This window comes from Homalodisca vitripennis, chromosome 7, assembly GCF_021130785.1.
Source record: "Homalodisca vitripennis isolate AUS2020 chromosome 7, UT_GWSS_2.1, whole genome shotgun sequence".
Classification (NCBI taxonomy): Eukaryota; Metazoa; Arthropoda; class Insecta; order Hemiptera; family Cicadellidae; genus Homalodisca; species Homalodisca vitripennis.
In genome coordinates, this window is record NC_060213.1 from 95968287 (window position 1) to 95994691 (window position 26405).

Genomic DNA, 26405 nt, shown 5'->3' on the forward strand with positions numbered 1-26405 from the left:
AATAAACCTTAATATATAGAAGCTGGTAACATTAGAAAACAATAAATAAACAAGATATTCCATTTGAAAGACTAAAAACAATAAGTAATAAAGGAATTTATTTGAGGTATACGCAGAGTAGCCTACCATACGTAACAATTTGGTTCAAACATTTTTAAAACAGGCATTTATTGACAGAATAGGCTCAAAATTGGTGTGAAAAGCAGGGGAAGGGCATTCTGCACTTAAAATAAAATTCCACCACTCAAAACAATAACCCCAAGGAAAGTTAGTATGAAAATCCCCTCTGTCACAGAACAAAATTAAGCGTATTACTCTTGGTGAAAAAAAAAAAATTTAATGATTAGGAAAAAAACTGATGGCCAAAAGTAGCAGCCTAGTAACAGGAATCTAAATTTAAAATTTGATGGCAGAAGGCCTTAAAATTAACCAAGTAGGCTATAAGGGGGGAATAATGGGCTAAAAAGACCCCGAAGAACGTTACATCTCTCAGAAAGGCTTAAAAAAAAATTTAGTAAAATGAACCTTCAGCAGTCTCTCTGGGTTTGTTTACAAAAACTACATAACAAGTGACACATTAACAAACAATATTGGCTGCAGAATAAAAATGAACTGTAACATATAGCCTAGGACTGGTCCTCACTGAGAGACAGAAAATTAATTTAAGCCGAATAGAAAGGGTGAAAAACTAATAGAAGTGAAAGAGAATTAATTTTGAAAGCCAATTTAAAATTTTAGTTAACAGCCAGAAGTACTGAAAACTAATAAAAAAGCAAAACTACAATTTTGAAAACCCATGTGCTCTTAACCTTCACAGTTTGAAAAAAGAAAATAATCACTAAAATTTAAAAGAAAGCAAAACTTACTCATCAGTGAGGGGCCGTCAACTTAGCTGCACATGTTTAGAAGGAGAAATGCTCAGCAAACTAACAAACACTTAATTTAACAAAATAAATTAAACTGGAGCTGCTCCTAAAGGCGGCGCCAGACATGCGTCATTCGTCAAGCACCGAGCAGCGACTCGCCGAATCGCGAGCAGTGTGGATGTCTGTTTGTCTATTCGGCAAGCAGCAAACATTAGTGCTCGTTGTTTCCCGTTCAGTGTCGGTCTTTTGCACACTTCAAAGTGGACGAATATTTGGGAAAAGGCAAACTTTGCTTCATCCACACATTCGGCTTTGTGGTTGGGAGATAAGAACTGTTCACGGTTTCCAATTTTGTCATCAGAGCCTCATTGACTATTGGGTAAGACGAATTTTATTTTCTTAAATTGAGGTTAAGTAGTTCTTATTTGGCTGAAAACTAGTGAATGACCAGGCTACTGAATTATAAACTGAATTCTTTAAATGTTTTAAAAATTCCTACAAATATTAATATTTAATATTTTGTCATGATTAAAGTTACAATTTTAAGGGTTTTTCATGTCCTATACAGTTATTGACCGGGGTTCCCCATTAACTCATTAACATTTTATGAACTTAAGAAAAATAACATAAACAATAAATTTTATTCTTATTTTAAGGTATGGAGTGGCCTAATGAGTTGGTGTTGGATTTCTTACAATACTATGAGAATGAACCAGTTATTTGGAACCCTTCTCATCCCAATCACAAAAATAGAAATGAAATATACGATGCATGGAAAAGAATCGAAAGCAAGATGGGTAACAAGTTTTTCCTGTCACCGAATTTGAAAAAGAAAAAAGACTCTCTCTGAATGGCTTCATTTAGAACGTGTTTGAAAAAGGTTAAGGAAAGCTGTAAAAGTGGAGCCGGATCTGATGATATATACAAACCAAATTGGTTTGCTTATGAAATCATTGGAAAGATTTCTCAAAGATAAGAACCTGCCAAGAGAGACACTTAGTTCAGAGGTAAAATATTTATATTTATTTATTAAAATCAATGGTACAGGGTACACATGTATTTAACTGTAGTCATTTTGCCAGGGGATTTTTCCATTGTTCATAAAGTATTCAGGCAAACTCTTCTCTGTATTCCTTTGCTGCGGTACCTGGCTTCCTAGGCACTTTCTGTAGAGGTAACATAGATGTCATATCAGCGGTATCTTCCCTCCACGACCCTCCTGTAACCATACCATTATCTTCAGAATCAAAGGTTCCCGCTGGAGTGTACATCGATCGTGATGTCCTGCTTCTTCTTAAAAAATTATGCAGAATAACACAGGTCATAGTAACTAGTGCCACTTTGTCAGGTTGTAGTAGCATTGGCTTCCTTAGTACACGGAAAACACTAGCCATTATTCCGAACGTATTCTCTACTATTCTTCGGGCTCGTGATAGACGGTAATTAAAAAATGCGGGGTTTGCTACCTTGTTCATGGCTACCTGGAAATGGCTTCATGAGTCGCTTACTTAAAGCAAATGCATCATCACCACTAAGAAATACATACGGCATCAGTTTTTGTCTCCCTGGTAGCGGCTCATCGTTAGGTAAATTCAAACTCTTACTTTTTATTTTGTTGTAGAGTACAGTGTTTTTAAAAACTGCACCATCACTCAGTCTTCCTTGACAGCCACAATCAGCGAACATAAAACAATACTCAGCGTCAACCAGCGCCATGAGTACAATACTGAAGTATTTCTTATAATTGAAGAATTCGGATCCACTGTTGATTGGTGACTGAATTGTTACGTGTTTCCCATCAATAGTACCAATGCAGTGTGGGAAATTCCACAGTTTTCCTCGAAATGCCGACTAATTATTCTCCACTCAGTCGCAGTAGCAGGAAGCTGAAAATGTTATTTAAAATTAGTGTCATTGTAATACTTTACATTATACAAAGTTACTACATTTGTGATTTCAGGTGGCTCCACCTCCAAATGAAGAGCAATTCCAAGCCGAAAGGAACATAGATTTGCCAAATTTATCAGATAATGTACCATCTGCCAGCAGGGAAGAGCCTGAAACAAAGAAACGAAGGTAATGTGTTTTTTTCTATTGACTATCCATCACCGTAATTCGTGTGGGAGTCCCATAATTTGCACCGTTGTAGTACTGGAGTTATTAAGATACTTAATGAATTTGTCTTTAATTATTTTTGTAACTTTACAACATGACATACAAAATTGTGCTTTGCATATATATTTTATTCCATTATATTGTAATGTTTCTTTTCACTATTGTTCTACCTGCTTGTGCCACAACTTTCGCCTAACTATGCCTCATCTTCCTTTAAAACCTCCACCACGAAAAAAGTCCAGAACAGCTGAAGAAATTGAGATAAAAAAGAAGATGGATGCTGCGTTTACTACTTTACAATCACTTCAACCAAAAAAGAAAAACACTTATGTGACATATACGGCGAATTAGTTGCGGCAAAATTAAAATCGATGGACGAGTCTACAAGGGAAATAATGTATGCACCGGATTGACAACGTTCTTTTTGAAATGAGAATGGTGAAAGGACCTGCAACATCGGGCAACACCTACTTCATGCAACCATCACCTTCCTCGTCAGCTTCTGTAAAATTCATCCCCATGTCCTGATGAAACTTTAACATTGTACACAGTTCCAAGTGATTCCAACGAATTACATGCTCTCTCTGGAACTGTTGTAGTATGTTCTGATGCTGAAAATAGTGAACATCCTCCAAATGTTGGACTTGAAAACTATTTTCCAAATTTAAATAATTGGTTACTTAATATGTTACTAAATAATATATACTTATTGTTTAAATGCTAAACCTAATAACAATAATACGTAAATGATGTAAATGTTCTTGTACAACGTGACGAATAAAAATGAGTTTGAAAATTTTTATTATGCTTACCTTAATAACATCCTTCAGTACTTCAATTATTGAGCTGCATACTTCTGGAATTATCTCTGATATTATTTGGGGTGATACTTTAAAACAAGTAATGCAGGCTTTTAAAACTATCTCCTGTTGCTAGGAATCGTAAGGTTATGGCTAAAACGTTCATTCGGTGGTATTGCTTTCCTCCACTTTGTATCTTTCTTAGCAATCAAAGGTGTTACTTTTGCTAGTAGTGAACTAAAATCTTCATTAGACATTCTACAAGAAGTTTTGGAACTGTCCAGAAGGCTCTTTAACAAATCTGCTAATAAGTTTGTACCGCTGTACCTGAAAAATCCAGAAACATGCAATAAAGTGGTTAATTATTACTGTTAGGTGGCATGGTAAGACTTAAGCCCAAGATCATGATAACTTATATATATATATATATATAAGTTTATCATAACATGGTGTATATATATATATATATAAAACCATGTATAAATACTATGTGTGTGTATGTGTGTGTGTCATCGAAAATATTAAATATGCTTAGTACGTAAGTTGCGAACGGGGGTATTTTTTTATTTAAAACGTATTAGCTGAAAACTGTATACCTAACTAAATATACAAAACATTGGGTAAGCTGTTCTACAATATATTTATAGCTTAATCTTAGTGCAATTACTATATATATTGAGAAGTGTCCCAACATTCCCAGGGATAACAAACAAAATTCAGTTATTATTTACAAGGTACTTACTGGCTTCTATTACGATTTACGGATACCGCCCACCATCTCCTTCTTCTAGGTTTCCTTTTTCATTTTTAGCAGTAAATATCCTCCAGTTAAAATTATAAAAGCGTGATAAGCAAGAAGAGCATCATCAACATCGACATCCATGTTGACGATTATTTGCTATTCCCAGAAACGAACACGTGCTCCGGAAAACCTCACATGTGTGTAGACGTCTGCTCGTTAATCGGCAAATAGCAAGACAACTAGTTTCGCCGAACGTCAAACAATCGGTGCTTGCCGAATGACGCATATCTGGCGCCGCCTTAACTAGTACAGCACGGCTCGGAGTCTTTGCCACTCTGCCGGAAAGGCCAAACGCCTTCAAAAGGACAGTCGCCTCTGCAGCCAATAAACCACACACACACTATATAAAACACCACATGAGCCGGGGAGATATAGGTATAGAACCGGCTCAGAAATCACTATTCCAATAAGCTCTGATGAACGAAATAGAATTTATTGTTAAGAGTTAAAATTTAGTTTTAAACTTTTCGTATGCTACTTATACATCGTTATTAAATGTATACATTATACATCTTTCTATAACTTCTGGTTACATTGGTCTTAAGGTTAACCATGTATGGATCAAAACAACTAGAATAACCACATAAGTAACTTTAGTAGGATAAAATTTATAGATTAATTGTATGGGACTCTCCAGTAACTCATCAACACACGTGATGAAGCTACTTTGTTCATATTCAACAGAGTTTAAATATTTTACCTTAAATGCAATGTCATATTTATCACAAATTAATTGGTAGAAGACATTTGACTATGTTATACTTTCCGAAATTTATGATGAAAATAGTTTGGATGAAGCATTACTCTCATGTAACTATTACGTTTCAAAATAACCTAATTTATTAGTCTATCTTTAAACATTTTTCGCTTTATTTAAAGTCACCCAGAAATAATTACAGTCTTGAAATAGCTAAAATTGAGTTTTTGTGGAAAGTGGGAATGAATACAGTTATAGTTATGATAAAACAGTTTAATTATGGTCTTAATTAAAGTTATAGATTACATTTTAAAGACATGATGCTTAATATACAGCTGTAGATATATATATATATATATATATATATATATATATATATATATATATATATATATATATATATATATAAAACTACATATATATATATATATATATATATATATATATATATAAAACTACATATATATATATATATATATATATATATATAGTAAAAACAATTTGTTACATTTAACTGTGTGTACATGTATAATAACATTTAAAGTAGTTCATTTCACTAAGAGAAGAAAATGATAAAAAAAAAACATTTACAATCCACTTTAATCGTACAAAAATCAGACTAAACTGATTTAAGTAGAAGCATTTTTCAAACTATTTGTTTTAAACAGTTGATAATAGCTTAAGAAGTGTTTTTTCTTTAACAAATCTTTGCAATTTTGAGACTACTTTAAACCTAATTTCCACTGTAATCGTTGTTTCCGTAACAAGGACAGAATAAGCGAAGGAGAATCTGTCATGAGTTTGCTTCTCACTTTTCCTTTGAAAGATCTCGGAAAACAAATATTGGATAGCCGTGCTTGTAATCAAAACAAAGCTTTATTACCTTTTATTACGTTATAATTAACGTAAAATATTTAAAATCATTCTCGATAACAAAATTAGACTACCCGATGCCCTAATGGAATCAAGGAATAACTTTTAATATTACTTTGTATGTAATATCAAAACCATAATTTAAAACTGGATAAAAATTGTATTTTAAAATAAATGACCATAAGAATATAATACCCCAAACACTGAATTTTTTTAATTACCTCACTATCACAATGGAATGGGTGGGAAGCTTATAATTCGTGCCTCAAGCTCCCTTGAATATCATTACTTATGAGTCCTTACGTCATTCGGAGTGTGGATAGAGATTCCAGAGATTATGCTTTCATTACCACAACATTCCATACCACATTCACAGATATATTATATAAATACTCTGTTATTAGCCCTCTATACTTGTAAGACAGACTCAGCCCCCATAAATGGCATCTATATCCCTATTACCTACCCACTGTTTTCAGGACCATTCTACCGGAGAAATTATTGTACAGCGAAAGTATTGTAAGCAATTTAATAGAAAAAAAAAATTATGGTTGCCTGTAAAGTCGGTTTTACGGGCGAAGATTTTACGTGACAACGTCTTTTTCTCGGTAGAATATTTATTGATATGAATATTATTAAATTGCACAATAGGAACAAGGAATTGAATAAAAATAAGAATTGCACAAATTTTAACTATAGAAATATATTTTGTTTACTAAAACATTGTACATAATTTGAAATTAATTAAAATTTGTTATTGTAAATGGTAAAGTTGAATAAAACATTTACTAAAATTGGAATTTGAAATTCTTGCTAAACACAGTTAAATTCTAACTCCGCGCGTGGTGATTGGTCGGTTTAGTTCGTTTGTTTGGTCGCACTGTTATGACAGGTTAGAGGTTATAATTTGTTATTTTAAATGTTTGAATAGCAATACGCGCTGTTTCTTCTCAATCGACTGAATTACGATTGATTGCAGAGTGATTTAAACTAATAATTTACTTAACACTATCAACATTTGTCAATAGTATGACATAACCTATAAACTCAGTTTCTCAACTTTTGTGTCAATCTAACAATTAATCAATCAATCATAGTTTACGATAATGAAATATCAGTGTACAATTATTTACCTTTATTGTTGTACAGTCAATAGTATGTAAACTCAGTTTCTCAACTTTTGTGTCAATCTAACAATTAATCAATCAATCATAGTTTACGATAATGAAATATCAGTGTACAATTATTTACCTTTATTGTTGTAGTTGTTGTAAATGACGAATCTAAGCACTCCACATTTTCACGAATAAACATAGTTATCTGCTTTATCCCGTGCGGCGGACCCACAGTTATCTGCTTTATCCCGTGCGGCGGACCCACTGGACGGGCATCGTAACGTTACCGGGCGTTACACTTTTTCATGAGTGACTCCGAGCCGCAACCTAATTTAAGACGTTGTCACGTCAAAAATACAAGAAAATTGTAACATGTACAAGAAAAATCGTATGAAATCTGATGAAGTGAAGCCATATCGCTGAACAAATTATTAAACCCGTTATGACGTACCTATTGTTATAATCTCTGCTTGATCTATATTATGAATGCAAAAAAAGATTATTGAGACCGGATGTAAATGCAATTGCTTACGGTAACATATAGTGGTGTTTCTTTAATTCAAAATTTGAAATACACGTAGTATTTCCAACAATGTTGGTTGTAGGATGTAGAAGGGGGTAGGTAAGACGCACCAGCCTTTCGTGCGAACTGCTCCAATATTTTAAGCTGTTATTTTAATTATTATTACAATAAATTTAACGTGTTCATAAAATATTGCGCATTATGCTAACATCTGTAACATTGAGACTATTAAGATAGTTATACAAGTTTTGCATATAAAAGAGTGCATAAGAAGTCTAGTAATCCTTGACAATATTAATATTAATATCATGATTGGAACACATCGGCCGTACACTTACTCAAAAACTAAGTGCAAACTTACAAACACGAACAGTGATAACAATGGAAAATGTAATATAACACCTTGCTGTGCCTGCCCTATTGCATTATGACATCTAGAAGTATTTTATTGCATCTATAAGTACAGTATTAGATATACCCTATCAAATATAAATGTATGTAAAACAAATTTGCAACAAATACTCACAAATTCTTATGGGGTACTTACTGTGATAATGTAAAGTTTCAATACCAAATTATCTTTTAATTTGAAGTTTATGAATCAAGTAACTTTGTTTTCATGTCTTACTATTGATTTCCTAATTCATCCAAAACGGTAGCCATAATACTGTCCTAGGATCCCTGTAAACAATACGTGTTGTATTTAGAATGATCACAACAAGATGTGGTAACAAAGCTTCTATTGACATTTTACCTTCTAAGGAATAAACGTTAATGTTCTCTTGGAATTTACTTTCTGGTTAATACGCACTAACTATTGTTATATGGGTAGCATATGCATCTGCAATCCCTGGATCAGTATAACTATAGTCTGATAAAGACCTTAATAGCAACTAAACTACATTCAGCGAGGAGATATATTTCCATGGGAAAATTACTATATTTATTATTTTTAAACGCTAATGAAAACAAAATAGGGTACGGCACACCACATGTCACGTAGTAGGGTTTGCTGAGTTTGAGTGAAAAATGTTCAGATTATAATTAATTAGATTTCAATAGATAAAATAAATACATTACTATAACAAATACTGAAATGTTTTATGTTTTTCCTGATTTTTTTCTATAAATTGCACGGTTTTCACGCTGCCGTCAAGGTTAACAATATATAAATGCATATTAAAGCTCAGTTATATTCCATAGGTTGACACGAACATACAATAATATAATATTAAAATTTATTTTAGTTTTATATACATTAGGATTTATGTAATATTTTAAGTATACGTGTCTGCACGATATCGTAATACCGTACAGACAGGCAGTCAACACCGAAATAAATTGCTAATACTAAGGAAAAATTTACATGAGAGAGAAAATATCGTCATGTTTAATTTTTCTTATAACACAATATCATTAAAAATATTCTTAAGCGAGCTTAAATAAGATAATTAAATTTATGATCGTACTATTACCTTACTAATGGTTGGAGAGTATAAACAATTTTATCTTGCACTATTATTTGAGCTAGTACTACAAGATTACTATAAGATATGTATTTGTTGTTGTATTATTTCATAAATGCTGAAATCCATAAAAGCAATATTCGAACTTTTTTTAATTTAGGAGGTTTCAACCAATTATATTTTTAAAGTGCTTCTAATCAGTGAACAGTACTAACCAATCAAAGTAAATTCTATAATTTCTTCATAGCCTAGTTTATCAAGCTGACTGATTATGCTGGAGTTTCAAATAGTTTTAATGTAATTTAGAACGTGACAATTGGATGGTGTACTTTACAAACAGTTAGATGGAGTCAAGTAAGTTAGTTAAGTGGATGCATAAGCTAGAATCGTGGTTCCATAAACCTGATTACGACAGCGATGAAAATATCTACATGTATCAATACATTAATAAAAATAAAAGGTATAAGTTTATCGAGTTTTAAATTTTATATGTATTAAACTATAACAAGCTTATTTTGAGTGAGTGTGACAAAACACTATTGGAGGTCTCCGTCAGTTTTGACAGTTTCAATTTCCATTGTGTCACACCCCGCAGCGTCCCAGATTGGACTGTCAGTTTGTGAAATAAAAAAAATAATATATTTTCATTTAAATATGTTATATAAATATGATTTCAAAATAGCCTGGTCATTTATGTTCAATTCTATATCGGTGGGAATATATTAAGCGTTTTCAATTGAGTAAAAACTTTCTGAGTTTATGTTTATATAAGTAAAGTATATTTGAATTAACCTTTCAACCCACAAAACCCAGTGCCTCTTATTAATATTAACTTTTTGAAATAGATTATTGCTAGAATACCAATAATAATACCCTTTATAGCATCAAAAATAGTTACAGTTGCATTGCATGCGTCATAAAATGGAATTTAAGTTGGAACTTAAATTGAAACTTAAAAAAACAATCATAAATTAATAGGCCTATTTTTCATAAACACAGTATGTCGTAAAGCACACAGCATAAATATGTCAGTCGGTCTTAATTTATCTGTATCAGAACTGGGTTATGTGATAATACTCTTGAATAACTTCATTAATTTCTAATATTTTCATCCCAGCGGCTCATTATGAACTCATCAACACAGTAAAATGCTTTTGACACCAGGAAGTGTTTTAGTCGAGCTTTAAATTAATTTTGATCGTTTAATTTTGTAATACCTTCAGGGAGCCTGTTGATTAGCCTGACACCAACTTGGGACGGTAAGCGTCCATAAGCCGTCGTTCTGTGGTGATCGAACTCTAGTTGTCCCTGCCTCTAGTACCGTACTGGTGGACATCCTGCCCCGTCCCAGCTCACAGTTCGACAGTACAGGATAAGCTCTAAAATAAAGAGACAGTATAAAGTCAGTAATCCAAGACTCCTGAAGTCGTCTTTGCACGACTCTCTGGGGTTCAACTTAACAAAATTCTAACGGGTTTCTTTTGAGATCGGAAAACTTTTTGAAACATTTTTTTTAACTGCTCGACAATCTCAAGCCATAAAACAGATATTGATGTAGGACCAAAGTAGGCCACATTTAAAACTTCCAACGAACAACAATTTGCAAGGTTGCGCAGGACATAAATGCCCGAGGCAACCTTAGAGCAAACGCTCTCAACGTGGGTGTTCCATGTCAGCCCTCGATCAAGGTACATTCTAAGGAACTTGGTGGATTCAGCTTCATCCAGAAGAACGTCGTCCACCATCACCGCGGGCCGGAGCTCTTGGTCGTCATGCTGCCGAAGACAGAACAGAAGTTCATGACGTTAGATTTTAAACTGTTTGTTTTCAAATTGATTATTGGAAAATACTCGATACATGAATTCAGTTAGGACATTTCAAGATCGTGTTTTCATTTTTATCTGATGCAGAGAGTCGTGTCGTCAGCATATTGAATCACTTTTCCATATTGAACTGATGAGTTCAACCTGTTGACGTATATCAGGAAAAGGACTGGCCCAAGTATTGATCCTTGAGGGACACCATAAGGCATTCTTACCTTCTCTGATAGAGCACTCCCAATCTGCACGCACTGCCCCCTATCTTCCAGATAAGACGAGAGCCACTTATGCGGCAAACTCCACCACTTTTCCACAACTGGTACATCAGTGTCGCATGATGAACGCAGTCAAAGGCTTTGGGGAGGTCGAGAAATATGCTAATCACATGTTCTTGCCTCTCCAGTCCATCGAAAACATTATGAATGATATCCGTTACGGCATCTATTGTCGAACTTGTTTTTTTTCTGAACCCAAACTATTCGGGACAGAGAACGTCGTAATGGTAAAGACATTTTTGAAATTGATTGAGGAAACCTTTTAAAAAAAATGTTGCTGAACACAGGGAGGATTGAAATTGTAGCATAATTTCTTGAGATGCAAGGATTATCTCTTTTGAAAATTGGAATGATTTGGGCAATCTTCAATTCCGATGGGAAGACGTCTTGTGCGAACGACAGATTGATCAATATTGTGAGTGGTGTCAAAAGATATTTGACACACTCTTTGAGTAACCACACAGATATACCATACATGTCACAGGATTTTTTAGGTTTCAACTCCTGCACGATAAGAGCCACCTCCGCCTCACTCACGGGGAAGAGAGCCATGGACGAGACTGGTCTCACCAGTGGCTCCTCGCGATGGCTGTCCAGGTTAAACGAGTTGTCTGGTTCTGCCACTGTTGAGAAGAATTTGTTGAATTCACTTGCCACCTTTAAAGGATCGTCAATTATTCTATTTTGTATTTTAAGAGTTGGAGTTGAAAATGTAGAAAAATTTTTATAGTTTTTTTATTTTAGTAATTTCCCATGCACTGTTTTTAAAATTGTCCGATTGTATTATTTTTTCTTCTACATTTCGAGTCGCATTTTTAGTTTCGTTTCGATAGTTTTTTTAAGTTGTGGAAAAAGGTTTCAATATCTTCGTTTTCAGACTTGACGTATATTGAATGATAAAACCGGAGCCTTCTCTCAAATTTAGAATATCTAGAATGATCCAAGTATTCCTCTTCCCATGAGAACGCTCATTGAACATTTGAAATAAGAAAATTTAAGTAAAAGATTACAGTGTCAAAAACACGTTAAAGGCATCGTCCACTCGCTGGCATGGATCGAAGAGAGACCACGATTCCTTCCCGAGATTTATTACTGAAACTTAACAGCTGTAAGTTTGATGGCTTTAAAATGTTTGGATGGTAAAATAGGATGGTAAAACAAATATTGCCGCCGAGCGGTCAATAAAAGAAGCGCGGCCAGCAGTACTGGCCATACGAGCTGCGAGGACAAACTACGGCAAAACTAACACGAGGTGTCTGCAACCTTGGTGTGGCCAGTACTGCTGACCTTTCGAGCGCGTAGGTTTAAATCTCGTTGAATTTTTACGGAATGGGGTTTGAATTCTGCTTTGGATTTATATATGACAGCTTCTTGGGCGAAGTGGTCGGAGATGATGATTTACTGTAGGTTGTATAAAAACATTTGTAAAGTTTCTCTAAAATCTATGTATAATAAATAAAGAAGCATTTACAAATTTAAAGATTCTAAGTGTTTGTTATTATTTGATTCCTGATTTCTGCTACCGTTCGAACAGTCTTATTTGGTATAAAAGTAAAAACAACAAATATAAATATGTCACTAACGATTATTTTTATTTTATTTTTACATATCAACAGACATATCTCAATTTTTACAAACATTAGGCAAAGAACTATATAATTCTACTCAAGATGCTAAACTCAAATAATGAAAAAGTTAGACCATGAAAACCATTGCCATCTGTATGCTAGTTATAAATGAATAATAGTGACTGATAATTATAAACTAAATTTCCAAGTACACTCCAATCAATGGTAGCAAATGATTGATTTAAGTGAAATACAACATTTTTCTGAAATTGATAATTAAGAGTGCAAAATAAATAAAGACAAAAATAACTGTAACATGCAAGTATAAGGATATAAAGTTAAACATAAATCTAGCAATAACATGTATAACAATATAAATATAAAAATAGATAGGTCTACAAAAAGATACAGTATACATCAATACAACAGCAACCATTAAAAGCAGTAGAGTCCATTCAACCAATCAAGAAAAATAAGTCATTCATCGTAATAAATTAAATGATTGAAAACCAGACAAAATAAATTATGAAAAGCCAAAAACAGAAACTGAAGATAATAACTTAAGACATGCACGTACCTACCCTAATCTTTGATATCAAGTGAAAGATTTATGTAATACCGTACCTTAGACTATTTATTAGCAATTAGAGATATTGAAAAAGAGATTTCAAATAAAAGTAACATTCAAATATAACAATGTAAATAACTATACAAATATAACAACATAAATGTACAACATAAAGATAACAATATAAAGGTAACAAAGTAAGTAGAAAAAAGTCATTCATGCATTTCTACTCCAATTTGAAGACTTGCAATCTTAGTCTTGAGTATTGTTGAACTGTCCTGGGAAAAGTCCACAACATCGGCAACACTGTTTCCGTATCTATGAAGACGGACCACCGTACTATTTGCAGCGTAGTTGGTGCGGTGATGTTGCCTGACAAACTGGTCGCTAGATCGGGTAGATGATGGAGTCTTGAATAGGACCATCTGTAGTATACCAGGACAGACGAAGTTGCCATTGAGGATCTTATGGAGCAACATAATGTCTGCAGTAAATCTGTGACTCACAAGTGGCTGGAGCCCTAGATCAGGGAACTGGTCTTCGATGGGGACTTGTTGGTAGGTGAAACCCATCCTGACGCCCACCGCTCGGACGAATCTTCTTTGGATTTGCCCTGGTCCTTTTATGAGAAAGTTCTGATGTGGATTCCAGACAGGGGAGCAATATTCAAGAATTTGCCGCACCAAGACAGAGTACAAAGTCTTAAGTGCTGAGGTTTCTAGAGAAGCGGAGAACAAAACCAAGCATCCTGTTCGCCTTACCGCATATGTTTAGTATATGAGGCTCAGGGTTCACTGTAGGTTTAAATAAAACACCAAGATTATTTACCTCCTGGACACGAGTTATGGGTTTACCACTCATCAAGTACTAAAAGGTAAAATATGAGTGACAACGATGAAATGCTAATAACGATTTTAAGCAACACAGTAAATTTATTCATGGTCAATATGTATAATATACTAAGCATTCTTAATCTTTATCTATTTAAATATTAAGATTATTTTACCAGCACAGGATTTATGTCGGATTGATTACAGATATTTTTTATTTATCATTCGAAAATTATAGAGACAATTTCCTGTATCTTTTACTAATTTTTTGTATCAATGAAAGATGGCAAATGTCTAGAGAACTTCTGTTTCCTTCACAATCCTTACAAACTGTAAACGAAGAATTTAATTGTCATCCATACACTTTGTTATTATATATATATATACTTATTTACTAATAATAAATATAGCATTCTGACAGCAGTGAGTGTGTAGCATGAGTAAATAATTAACATTGGTTCTTATTTAAGTGCGCAAAACTTTCTCATATAATCTATAAATCCTACGTTCATCAAAATCTGTACAGGAAGTATACATCAATGATTTAACGATTCACTGACCCCCATGATATTAAGGTTTTTTATTGTTAGACTCATTTAAAATTTTTTATCACGCTTGCTTTTATCAGTCATTAGCTCTAAATTTCTTTCTTCGTCAGGGTCAACTTAACTTCCTCTAGGCTTTAGTACTATCCAAGTATAAAAATGTTGAGGCATAAATATATGTGAATTGGTTAAATAAGAGTACAGGAAAAGTGTTAAATGTTTTCTTGGATTTTTGTGTCGTATTTATACCATTTTTAATGACCTGCTACATGAAACCATGTTATAACGCCAGCAAGAAGCTAGGCTTAATGATACTTGCATAATGGGGATGCAACGTTTTCTCAAATTTGAACGTAAATAAAAGAACAATGCCGATATTGTGACATAAAGTTTTGGAATTGATTAAGTTTCATATAGTACTTTACTTGGTAAATGTGTTAGTAGACTTTAACGATCATTAATATATCTAGTAATACAGATTAGTGTATTAAAATATTTCATGCTTGACTGACAATAAGAAGTTCCAAAATTAACTCAAATAATCAACGAATGTAATTTTATAGTATATTTTCCAAAGTACTTTACAGCACTTTCACTTTCAGTGTAACTGACAATAACACATTTTAAACAAACAGCGGTATTTATTAAATGAACAAGAAAATACACTGGAGACCTGTGTAAGTGATCAGATGTTCAACATCCATTGTTTTGTAACCCACAACTGTCTCTGATTAAACTGTCCCTTCTATGGTGCTCGCTTGTAGTTTTTGGGGGGAATAGCATATTTTGTATTCGAAAATAATACATTTTCACCTGCGTATTCAGAAACAAAATTAATAAATATAATTTATTTTTTATTTTACTCACTTTTAGGCTACTTTTATGTTTTATATATATATTGCATATATATATATATATATATTTATTTATTTATATTTATATAACAAAAATCCGATTAAGACATTTTTTTAGCTAAGGAATTAAAGGTAGCTTTAAACTATACTGATTTGTTGTGGTCAGTAAACAAAACTCGCTGCCGGAACTATTTCGGAACATCGTTCAACTATACGAGTACACATTTCTTGTTACCCTTACATGATCCAAACGCACAGGGTTAATACAAATGCTTTGTTTACATTTTAATTATGTTTCAAACGCAAGCCAAAACCAAACAACCAAAATTACATTTTTTATTGTTGCAGTAGTACCAATATAAAATATCATACAAATAGGTACTACTTATTAAATCGTACAGTGTTTAATTTTCATAATTTATAATTATCGTAATACCTATTTACTGATTGCGGTTGTAGTCCTTTTCGGAAGATTTTGACTTCTTTAAGGAAATCTTCAATCCAATATTTTTTGAATGTTTATAAATCTGAGTTTATAATTATAGTTAAATGAAACATATTCCCTACGGTAACGAAGAAAGAAAGGTTTAAATGTTCGAGGTTTAATGTAGAAAGGATGAATGTTATTGTATACGAAATTTTTCATAAAACATATAAACTTTATCATTTGCAACACTATATGAGTAATTCATCTCTTAATTATAAGTATTTATATCTAAAATCTATATTGTAACATTATATTCTTATAACCTTTTAGAATATAAGCCTTAGATTATAAGACTAGATCAATACAATTTATAAGATTTTCGCCTATCTTAAATTGAGTCTCTTCTGTTTACAAACATCTTTTTGGTGTTCAAAAGTCAACTGGCTGTCGAAAGTAATTTATCTTTATACATTTACAACTTTTGGATGATGGAAAACGATGGTAATAACTAAAATTAAACAATTAATTTTAACGTAAGCATCATTACTAAGCTGTACAGGACAACAGACCTGAAAAGAAGCTTATGCATCAGTTGAAAGTTCATTAAGCTTTCTATGAATCTGAGTATACTTTTTCAGTGCACCAAAATGATCACATTATATTTGCTTTAATTCTTCTTCTTAAACTTCATGCATTAGATTTTCAAGCTATAAAGTTATAATGTAGCAAAACTGAATTGTTTATATACTAATGTTTACACTGCACAATCGGTTTTACATGAATATCTTGAGTCACGCTCTTTTAGAAGATCTTTAATGGTATACAAATTGTTATTAATTGAATAATATTTGATAATTTAATAAATACTAATGAAGCAAGGAAGCTATATGAGTTAAGAAAATCGTTGCATGGTCTATACATAACGTTGCATAATAAGTATTAACAGTTGTAACTTTTCTGGTATAACAATAATGACTTTTATTAAATACAGTGGATAATTTACTAGTAAATAGAAGCAAAAGGAAGATATGGCACTTGTTCTTTAATATAAATTAATTTTCTACAAGTATCTCCATTGTTTTTATAACTGATGTGTAAATTTATAGATGTATGTAACTCTTAATCATTTGCTTCAATTTACTTTTAAATTTAAAGAATATAAATTACAAAAAAAATAAACTTTTGGAATAAAACTTGTTCTAGAAAACAGCAGTCTTTAAAGAGTCTTTACTCGTAACTGTTATAATTAATTAAATTTAGGAAATGGCATTGATAGCTATAGACTTACGTACAGTATTAAAATTTTTTAAGTTGAAAAAAAAAATATTCTTATGTTGTTTAACAATTAAACTAATTGCAACATTAACAATAAAATCAATATTCAGTTAGTATCCAAGTTTATTTGTAATTTTAAAGTTTTAGAATTTTATTTATTAACAACAAATGAAACTAAATGATTTTTTGTTTATCAAATACGATTTGTGAACTTTCAACCAAGATATTAACTTGCCCGGTATATTGGACGACAGTGTGTAATGTGTTCAAGCACATACACAAACCCTTATAGTCGAATTGTGGTGGAATAGCGTCTCCTGAACGCATCCATCTTCTTCAACCTATCTCTGAAATAAACTTCACGTACTTTTTTATACCCTACCACCTGCTTCGGTGGTTACTGTTACCTCAGACTTCAACCGTTCTGCCCTAACTGTAATATTTGTATACAAATATTCTCAAGCATAAACCTGTTATTACTTTGAATGTAGCAGAAACCTCATGTGGGTGTTACCATAATTAATACCTTTAAGAATCTCTAAGTGAAAATTTTAAGGTTTTTAGTAACAGAAACCCCCGTCTATTCCAAAGTATCTAACGTATTTATTCAATGGGAAAATTAGGCCTTAAATAAATTTTTATCTGGAATTATTGCCTCTATCGTTTAAAGGTTTTTTTTAACTCATTGAATTTAAATAAGTCTCCTATAAAAGTTACTAAATATAAGAATTCAATGTGAACATTAAATGTACTTTGCTATTAAACAGTGGTTTATTTCTTAAGAATAAAATATATTACCAATGCAATTTTGTTTGAACATAAATGTTTTATGATATTGTAGAATATGTATAAGTACCTTTATATCGTCTAATGCCTCCTTACGCTACTCTCAAATCCAATATTTTTCCAGTTAACATCATTCCAGTATTGGATTATTATTAAGGATATTACTGGACATATTAACTTCTACCTTGAACGGATTACGAATGTTCCTTTAAAATAAAATTATTTGTTCGATGCTTCATTAGAGCGAGCTGATTGACGGCTGCACAATTTAAGAGATCGGACTTTCGGTCCGAGTCAGAGATAGTGGTGGTTGAAATCTTGTATTTGGCTATACCACTTATTAATAGTACCATCGACCTTGTACTGTACCGATTCACATGCTTAATCGGTTTTATATATTTCCACCGGCTCACGAGCACTAAAGTTTTACATTGAGATCGGATTCTCTTTTAACCTGTTGACGAGTGCGCACGGCATTTGCCGTGCCGCTATGACGGTCCATACTGAGTGCCTCATTGACCAGTGACCGACTTTTAGGGAGTAAAACAAAAAAAACTTTTAAATGTTAATAACTTGTTTATTATAGTTTAAATGTATATAAAAATACATTGTAGATTGTTAAAAACAATAACCTCGTTTTAAAACATTGCTAGTGTGTGTTACTGCTCAAAACAAGGATATATACAAAGGGCGACCTTACATGTTAAACATTCATACTTGGTTTCTGTTCTTCTTTGACCAGTTCGAGTGGTGTGTTTGCATGCACACATAGCACTGCCTGAGTAGTTGACGCTTCTTTGTGTCATTCTGGGGAGTGGCCTTATAAAATGGCGACCTTGGAGGCGTAGCGGGTCTTGTGTCCCGCCTCCGTAAAATAGTTTTTAAAGTTATCACCAGATGCCACCACGATACAGGACTAGCAACACTGTACAGCGACACTATTAGGAACAACTGAAAAGTTCCCTAGACGTCACAATAAGTCAGTGAGAACGAACTGACAGTCATTAGTCTGCAACGGAAAATGCCGTGCTCCCTCATACGAGACCAAACGGCAAATGCCGTGCGCACTCATTTGTGTATGTTTTGCTGCACCCGTCAACAGGTTAAAAAGTACGTACATTGAGGTGATCACAGTTTATGCTTGTTAAGACAATTTTAGTAACGATAATGTCACTCGATTGCTCTTTACTCCGGCTTTATTATAGTTATATTCCTGAGGGTATAACTTGTCCTTAGATATATCCATACCCTCGTATTATACCCCCGGGGCGTGTAGCGACAGTGTTATACATGTGCACGTTCTGCATAACTCATCCCGGGGGGTTGGACTAGCTCTATACATGCTATTTAATTATGTTTGGTGTGATAGCAATGGCATGGGAACATATTCAATCGTAATAGTAATTATTTGCCAATTTTAGCACTTATATAAAATTAATCAAGTTATTTATCAATAACTACTGCGGAATTCGACATCATATATTGTCCTTGAACAATTATTGAGAATTGGTTAGTGGCACCATGTTCAAAAAAGCAACATGTACCTTTCAAAATAAGTTGCGACGTCCCAATTTAGTCATAGATTAGGTCATTTTTGAAATGTAAAGGACTTTAACTGCCTGAAATATGTTTATTTCATAAGCAGATGTAAGTTTAATTATAAAGATAAACTTGCATTACAAGATGCAAATATTTGTATATAGCACAAACGCAAGCTTTGCACATAATTGTACAAAAGGAAATAAAATAGCGAAACCGTTATACATTAATATGCTTCATCAGTCGGTAGATGTCAAGTTTATCATCCCAAACAAAATGAGCCAAAATTTTCTAAGAAACATGTAGAAATATCCTAATACATAAAATATAAGAATATGATTTTTATCTTTCATTGTTTTATAGAAGTTTGGAGATTTATATACGTACTATGAATAATGTAGCAGACCATAACCGGGAAAGGGAAAGAAATATATGTGTGTCCATTTAACAAATGCATTTCCTCCCAGATTAAAAGTAATACAAACTTAATAGGAATTATCTTTACTTTGAAATAAAAGTTCTTTTATAAGAATGTAAAATTATTCTTGAAAACAGTATTAATCATAACCTAATTCCATGATAAAAAATGAACTTTTCTTCTTCGATTTTAGGAATATTTCAATATTCAATTAAATATATCTTGTTATAGAGACATTCTTAACTAATATAATGTTTTAGATAGTTTTCCCTTGTTAACTAGATATTTTATGTTAAAGTTTGATTTAAAACAGTAACCCTTTTGGTGAAATATGCCTTGTGGAAACCGAAACGTCACATTTGTTGAAAAGTACTGCGATTTGTAGGTTAGGACTGATTTTAGAAAAAAAAAAACCATATCAAAATAGCAATGATTTTACTTGGTTAAACTCTAGTTAAAACTTTAGCATTTCACAGGTTCGATCCTAGACAGAAGTAGAGACGTACTTTAAACAGCTATATCATTCATCAGTAATCCTATTCCTATAACTGGAAAAGAGTACCTTTTTTAACTGACATTAATAATCAGTGTAATTTAAAGTAGTCATTAATTGCTTGTTGAAATATTGCTTCTCTAATGATATTTTTATAAATAGGTTAATAGCAACCAATCAACTGAGTTTAACTCGACAGGAAATCCCAACTATTTTTATCATAATTGGAAATATTCATCATTAATGACGTAATGGGTCATTATCAGTTATGATTACATCAATCATAGTATGTAGCTACGGTTGGGAGGTGATGGAATATTGATATTAAATATGCTCGTAAATCTCTCTCTCTCTCTCTCTCTCTCTCTCTATATATATATATATATATATATATATATATATATATATATATAAAGTTTTATTGCTTAATGAAAGCATATTAAAATAACATGAATAAATATATTCATAGTGACAACATATTTTAATATTCGTTAACCACTACATGTATATAATCCAAGTAATCGGGAAATATTCTCAAAAATCTATTCAAACAGGTTTTTTTAAACAAAGATATGTGTACAGTTGTTTTCCCTTTCCTGGTTCGCACCTTTTTATCTTCAATTATTCGCTCAATTCAATGTACTATCTCAAATCCACTTATGTACCTATATACGTTCAAAATTGAATTATTAAATTCAAGTTGCTTCACTTTTTTAAATGGTAATGCGATTTACCTTATTCAGCTGGACCGAGATGTATTAGTTACGTTAGTTAAGTTTAATGTATTTGGCAATACAAAGGATATAACAATGCTTAGAAATCAATCCTAAAATTTATTAAGTAATGTTTGTGAATTTGTACTTATGATACAAAAGTAGATTTTTTAAATAAACTTTCTTTTAACATTTCATTTTAAATATACAACAATGGCTGAATATACTATTAAACTTAAACTAAAATTAAACAAAAAACAATACCCTGAATCCAACTTTAGAATGAATTAATAAAATATTATTATTCTGAGTATGCGTTTTACATTATGTACAGTTTTTACGTAATAAACTGACTTAATTTCTAATAAATTCTTCTTAAAAATAGATGAGGGCGTTACACAAAAATATTTTTTTAATTGCCGTGTAAATGTACGTTTTAAAGTCTAGTTAAACAGATTTCATTTATAAGTAAATATAAATATGTTCATTCATTCAAAAATGATAGTTTATGTATAATAATTAAACTGAATATTTTTTTAGTTAACGTAACAAAATAAAAGTATAAAAGTATATTATGCCAATAAAAATTATTTATAAATTTACATTTGTAGGTTTCATCCAATTTTTGAATACTTAAATTTTTAAATAAAACCATTATTTCTGTATCATGTTGTTCTTAAACATAAACATTACCTTTATTATTGTCACTGTGATTTATTAACCATAGCAATCATCCAGGTAATATAAAGCTGCAGGGGTTTTCCAATGAAATACATGTGTTATAACGATAACACAACTGCTTTATTAACTAATTAATTGTTACTGCTCTAAATAACATGATTAGCTTGAATGGTTGCTACTATTTCAATGTCTACTGAAATAGAACATAAAATAACTATATACTCTGTTTAAATATTAATTAAATAATAAAAAATACAGTTTGAGACCCATTATTGTAACCGTTTTTAAAGAGTAAACATTTTTTTCACAAAAAGTTTTTTAAAAACTTACAACGACATTTAGGAATTTGTCGTCTGCACTCATATTCAGGAGTGAGAGCCTAAGTCATAAGATTAAGCATGCACGAAATGAAATTATACAAATAAAGACACTCTAAACTTGACAACAGAAAATCTGCAGTTAAACAAAATGACATCAAGCTTATATTTTACAGTGAGATCAAATGTCAAGTAACCATTTCTGATTTTTTAGCACAAACCATAGAACTGAACTAATCCCTAATGGCTTTACGTTCAAAGCTTGTTTCTTCATAAAAAATGTCATACGCCTGAATCCATACTTAGAAAAACAATTTGCACCGACATTGGAGAAAAACATTTTCCAGCTTTCCAATTAAAATGAATACCAATTTTAATGTTAAATAATGCGAAATAAATCACTAATAGTTTTATAAGTGGTAACAGAAAAGACAATTCTTGAGACTGATCACATATAAACCTTAAAAGAGTATACCAATAACAAAAATGTAAATGCTGGAAATAGAAAATATTTAGGAAATATTCCGGAGTTGTTTATTAATCCTAACTGATGGTTTTCCAATGAATTAACTTCTTCGTTTGCTCATAAATAAGTATAGTCGTGGTCTCAGTTACTGAAAACGAGTCCACTGTTACTAGACAATGTGATGATCCGTTAGATTGGTTACAATGCCAAGTGGTTTACTAATGAGCAAAATCCTAATTTTCAAACCATAATTCAGGGAAATATAGAGACTTGGAACGGGTTATTAAGGTGTTATACAAAACGTAGCAAATATAGGAACACAGTGCTCTACAGTGCAAATCATGTCAACATCAGTGAAGAAAATTTCCAGTACTTTTGACGCTTTGTCATAAAAACAGTGAGTATATATATATATATATATATATATATATATATATATATATATATATATATATATAATCACAAAAAGTACTTGCTCCGCCGGGAGTCGAACCCGGATCTCTAACTTGCCGGGTGAATGCTATTGCCATTTATACAATTTATTGTAAATAAAAGTCGTTTGACAGGTATTTGGTCTTCCGATCATATGTTAGTTTGCTTATTTAAACGCATATGTGAAAGATACGGCCAAATACAAAATAATTGAATCGGAAAAAGGAACCGCTTTGTGGTGTAATGGTAGCACATTCACCCGGCAAGTGAGAGATCCGGGTTCGACTCCCGGCGGAGCAAGTACTTTTTGTGATTCAATATTTATATATTATTTATATATATATATATATATATATATATATATATATATATATATATATATATATATATATATATATATATATATATATATATATATATATATATATATATATATATATATATATAATTTTTAGTATATTACTGTACAATTAAAACAAAGTGTTTTTAAAACATTGGCACTATATTTCGGTGAAAACCGTCTTCAGGAGCAAAAATTGTATAAAATATAAAAATATTAAAGAAAACAGTACAAACGAAAATAAATAATCTACATATATATATATATATATATATATATAAATATAATTTTAACATTCTTTCAAAACTGTGTAATAACACATTTCCAAATCTTTTCTTCACAAAATATCCATATCATCTTCAAGACTCAGTGAAAATCATCTGATTGGAACATTTCTTCAAGACACAAGTAAAAATCATCTTCTTTTCTTCAAGACAGTTTATAAAGTGATGATCATCAATAAAACATCATTAACTTTTTATTCTACGAATTTAACTATCATCAAAAGTCTTATTACATTATTTTACGTTACATATGTTACATTGTTTTAATAAAAGTGTAAAACAGTGCATCTCTAAGTAACAGAACGACAAGGAAGTAGCCTTTTTAACCCTCCAACTGGCGGTCATTTTTTCCTGTAGTGGCGGCATGTTTTCGAGCCTCGTGCAAGGGTTTTTTTAAAAATTTATTAAAAATATAAATTAAAAGTAATATATATATAGAAGTATATATTTTTGTGTTCAGAATTAAACATATAATAATATAATATAATAATAAACATAATATAATATTAGTATTTAAATTTGGCCTTAAAAAAATGTTTACTAAATTTTTTTTCCATGAAATTCAAAACTTATATTTTTCTTTTTTTTTAATTTGGGGGGGACCATACCTAGCAAACCAAGTTATAGTAAGAAAACTATAAAAGTGAGATTACCATTTTGTGTCAAATTTATTCTAGTTTCAGAAACACATAAGCATTATACAAATTTATGAAACTATAATAACACTATACAACAAAAAGCAGCGATGCGCATAAATTGTGAAAAATAGGGGTGTATAAAGTAAGAGTTTTGCTAATAAAAGTTTTACTAATACAGTTTTACTTCAATACATGTTATATTGCATATTTAAAACTATAGTATTCCTTAGGCTTTTTTTTCCCGAATCCAATGGTGCATGAATCGAATCGATACGTTGCCGGAATATACTGTAATGGACTGATTATGCAAGGAAATGTTTGATTATCAAAATTTTTACGAACAACAATCCACAATGGGAGATGTTTATCAAAATTTTGATGAACAACAGTTGGAGGGTTAAAAAACAATGAAAAATCCAAATTCAAAATTCAATCAGATGACAAAAATTGGCTTACAATTGGAATTAAAACTTCAATTAAAATTAGAAACAAAGTGTTTAGACAAAAGAAACTTGAACATGCAAAATTATATAAAACAAAACTCAAACATTATTGTAACATCTTAAAAGAAACGTACTATAAAAAACTGATTGAAAAAGCATTTTACACCAAAATGAAATGGAATATTTTAAACAAATTTATAAACAAATCTAAAAAACCTTGTGGATACACTGGTGATATAAACAGAATGAGCAAATTTTTTGCAAATATTGGTTCAGAATTGGCTTCAAAGATTCCAGATCTAGAATATGAAAAACTTAAAACAAATCCGAATTCTATATATCTCTCTGAAATTACCAAATTAGAAATTGAGAACAAAATCAAACTTAAAAAAATGACAAAGCATCTGGATCAGATAAAATTCAAATCAAGCTAATTAAACGCCTTGTATATGTATTAAGTGAACCACTAGCATACATTTTTACTTTAAGTATTCAAACTGGTATTTTTCCCGATAAACTAAAAATAGCAACAATCAGTCCAATTTATAAAAGTGAAGGAATTTTATCAGATCCATTCAATTTTCGACCAATCAGTTTATTACCAATAATTGGCAAGATATTTGAGAAATGTTTATATGAGAGATTATATAGTTTTTTGGAAAAATACAACCTGTCATCAAGAAAACAATTTACTTTTAGAATTAACAAAAATACAGAAGAAGCAATAAATTTAGTTGTAAACAGCATTGATCAAAATACATTAATTACATTTCTAGACCTTAAGAAAGCCTTTGATACTATATATTTTAAGATATTACTATACAAATTAGAACAATTAGGAATTAGAGGTAAATTTTTAGACTTATTTGCTAGTTATCATGATAACAGGTTGTATTGCAATACAAGAATTGGTAACAAAATTTCAAATTTAGAAAAACTCACCTGTGGTGTACCTCAAGGAAGTTGTTTAGGCCCTCTCTTGTTTTTAATATACATCAATAGTATCACAAATCTAAATTTATATGGTGAACTAGTACTCTTTGCTGATGATACAGCCTTAATAGTCAAAGGCAATGAATTATATAAAAAAAACAAACGAGGACCTGACAAAAATTAAAAATTGGTTACAACAAAGTAAATTAACTTTAAACCTACAAAAAACCGAATATATAGACTTCTCTAAATCAGAGGAACAACTAGATATTAAAAAAGTTTAATCGTATAAGTACTTAGGCTGTATCATAGATGTAGACTTAACTTTTAATCAACATATCCAAAATTGTATTGAAAAACAAATTAAAAAAGCTGTTAAACCATTATATGTATGTAAGGAAGAAAACTTTAAAAAATCTGTATTTTCAGCATTTGTCATGTTTTTTTCTAAATTATTCAATAACCACTTGGAGTAATAAAATATCTCAAACCTTTCTAAAATT

The 26405-nt window shown here is 31.4% G+C and overlaps 1 protein-coding gene across 1 annotated transcript; it reads left to right on the forward strand.

Annotated features, from left to right (window-relative positions):
- Positions 1-983: 983 nt before the first annotated feature.
- Positions 984-1693, forward strand: LOC124366808. Its single transcript, XM_046823410.1, has 2 exons — positions 984-1245; positions 1523-1693. The coding sequence occupies exons 1-2, from the start codon at positions 991-993 to the stop codon at positions 1691-1693; spliced, it is 426 nt and encodes a 141-aa protein (XP_046679366.1). The 5' UTR covers positions 984-990.
- The last annotated feature ends 24712 nt before the right edge of the window (positions 1694-26405 follow it).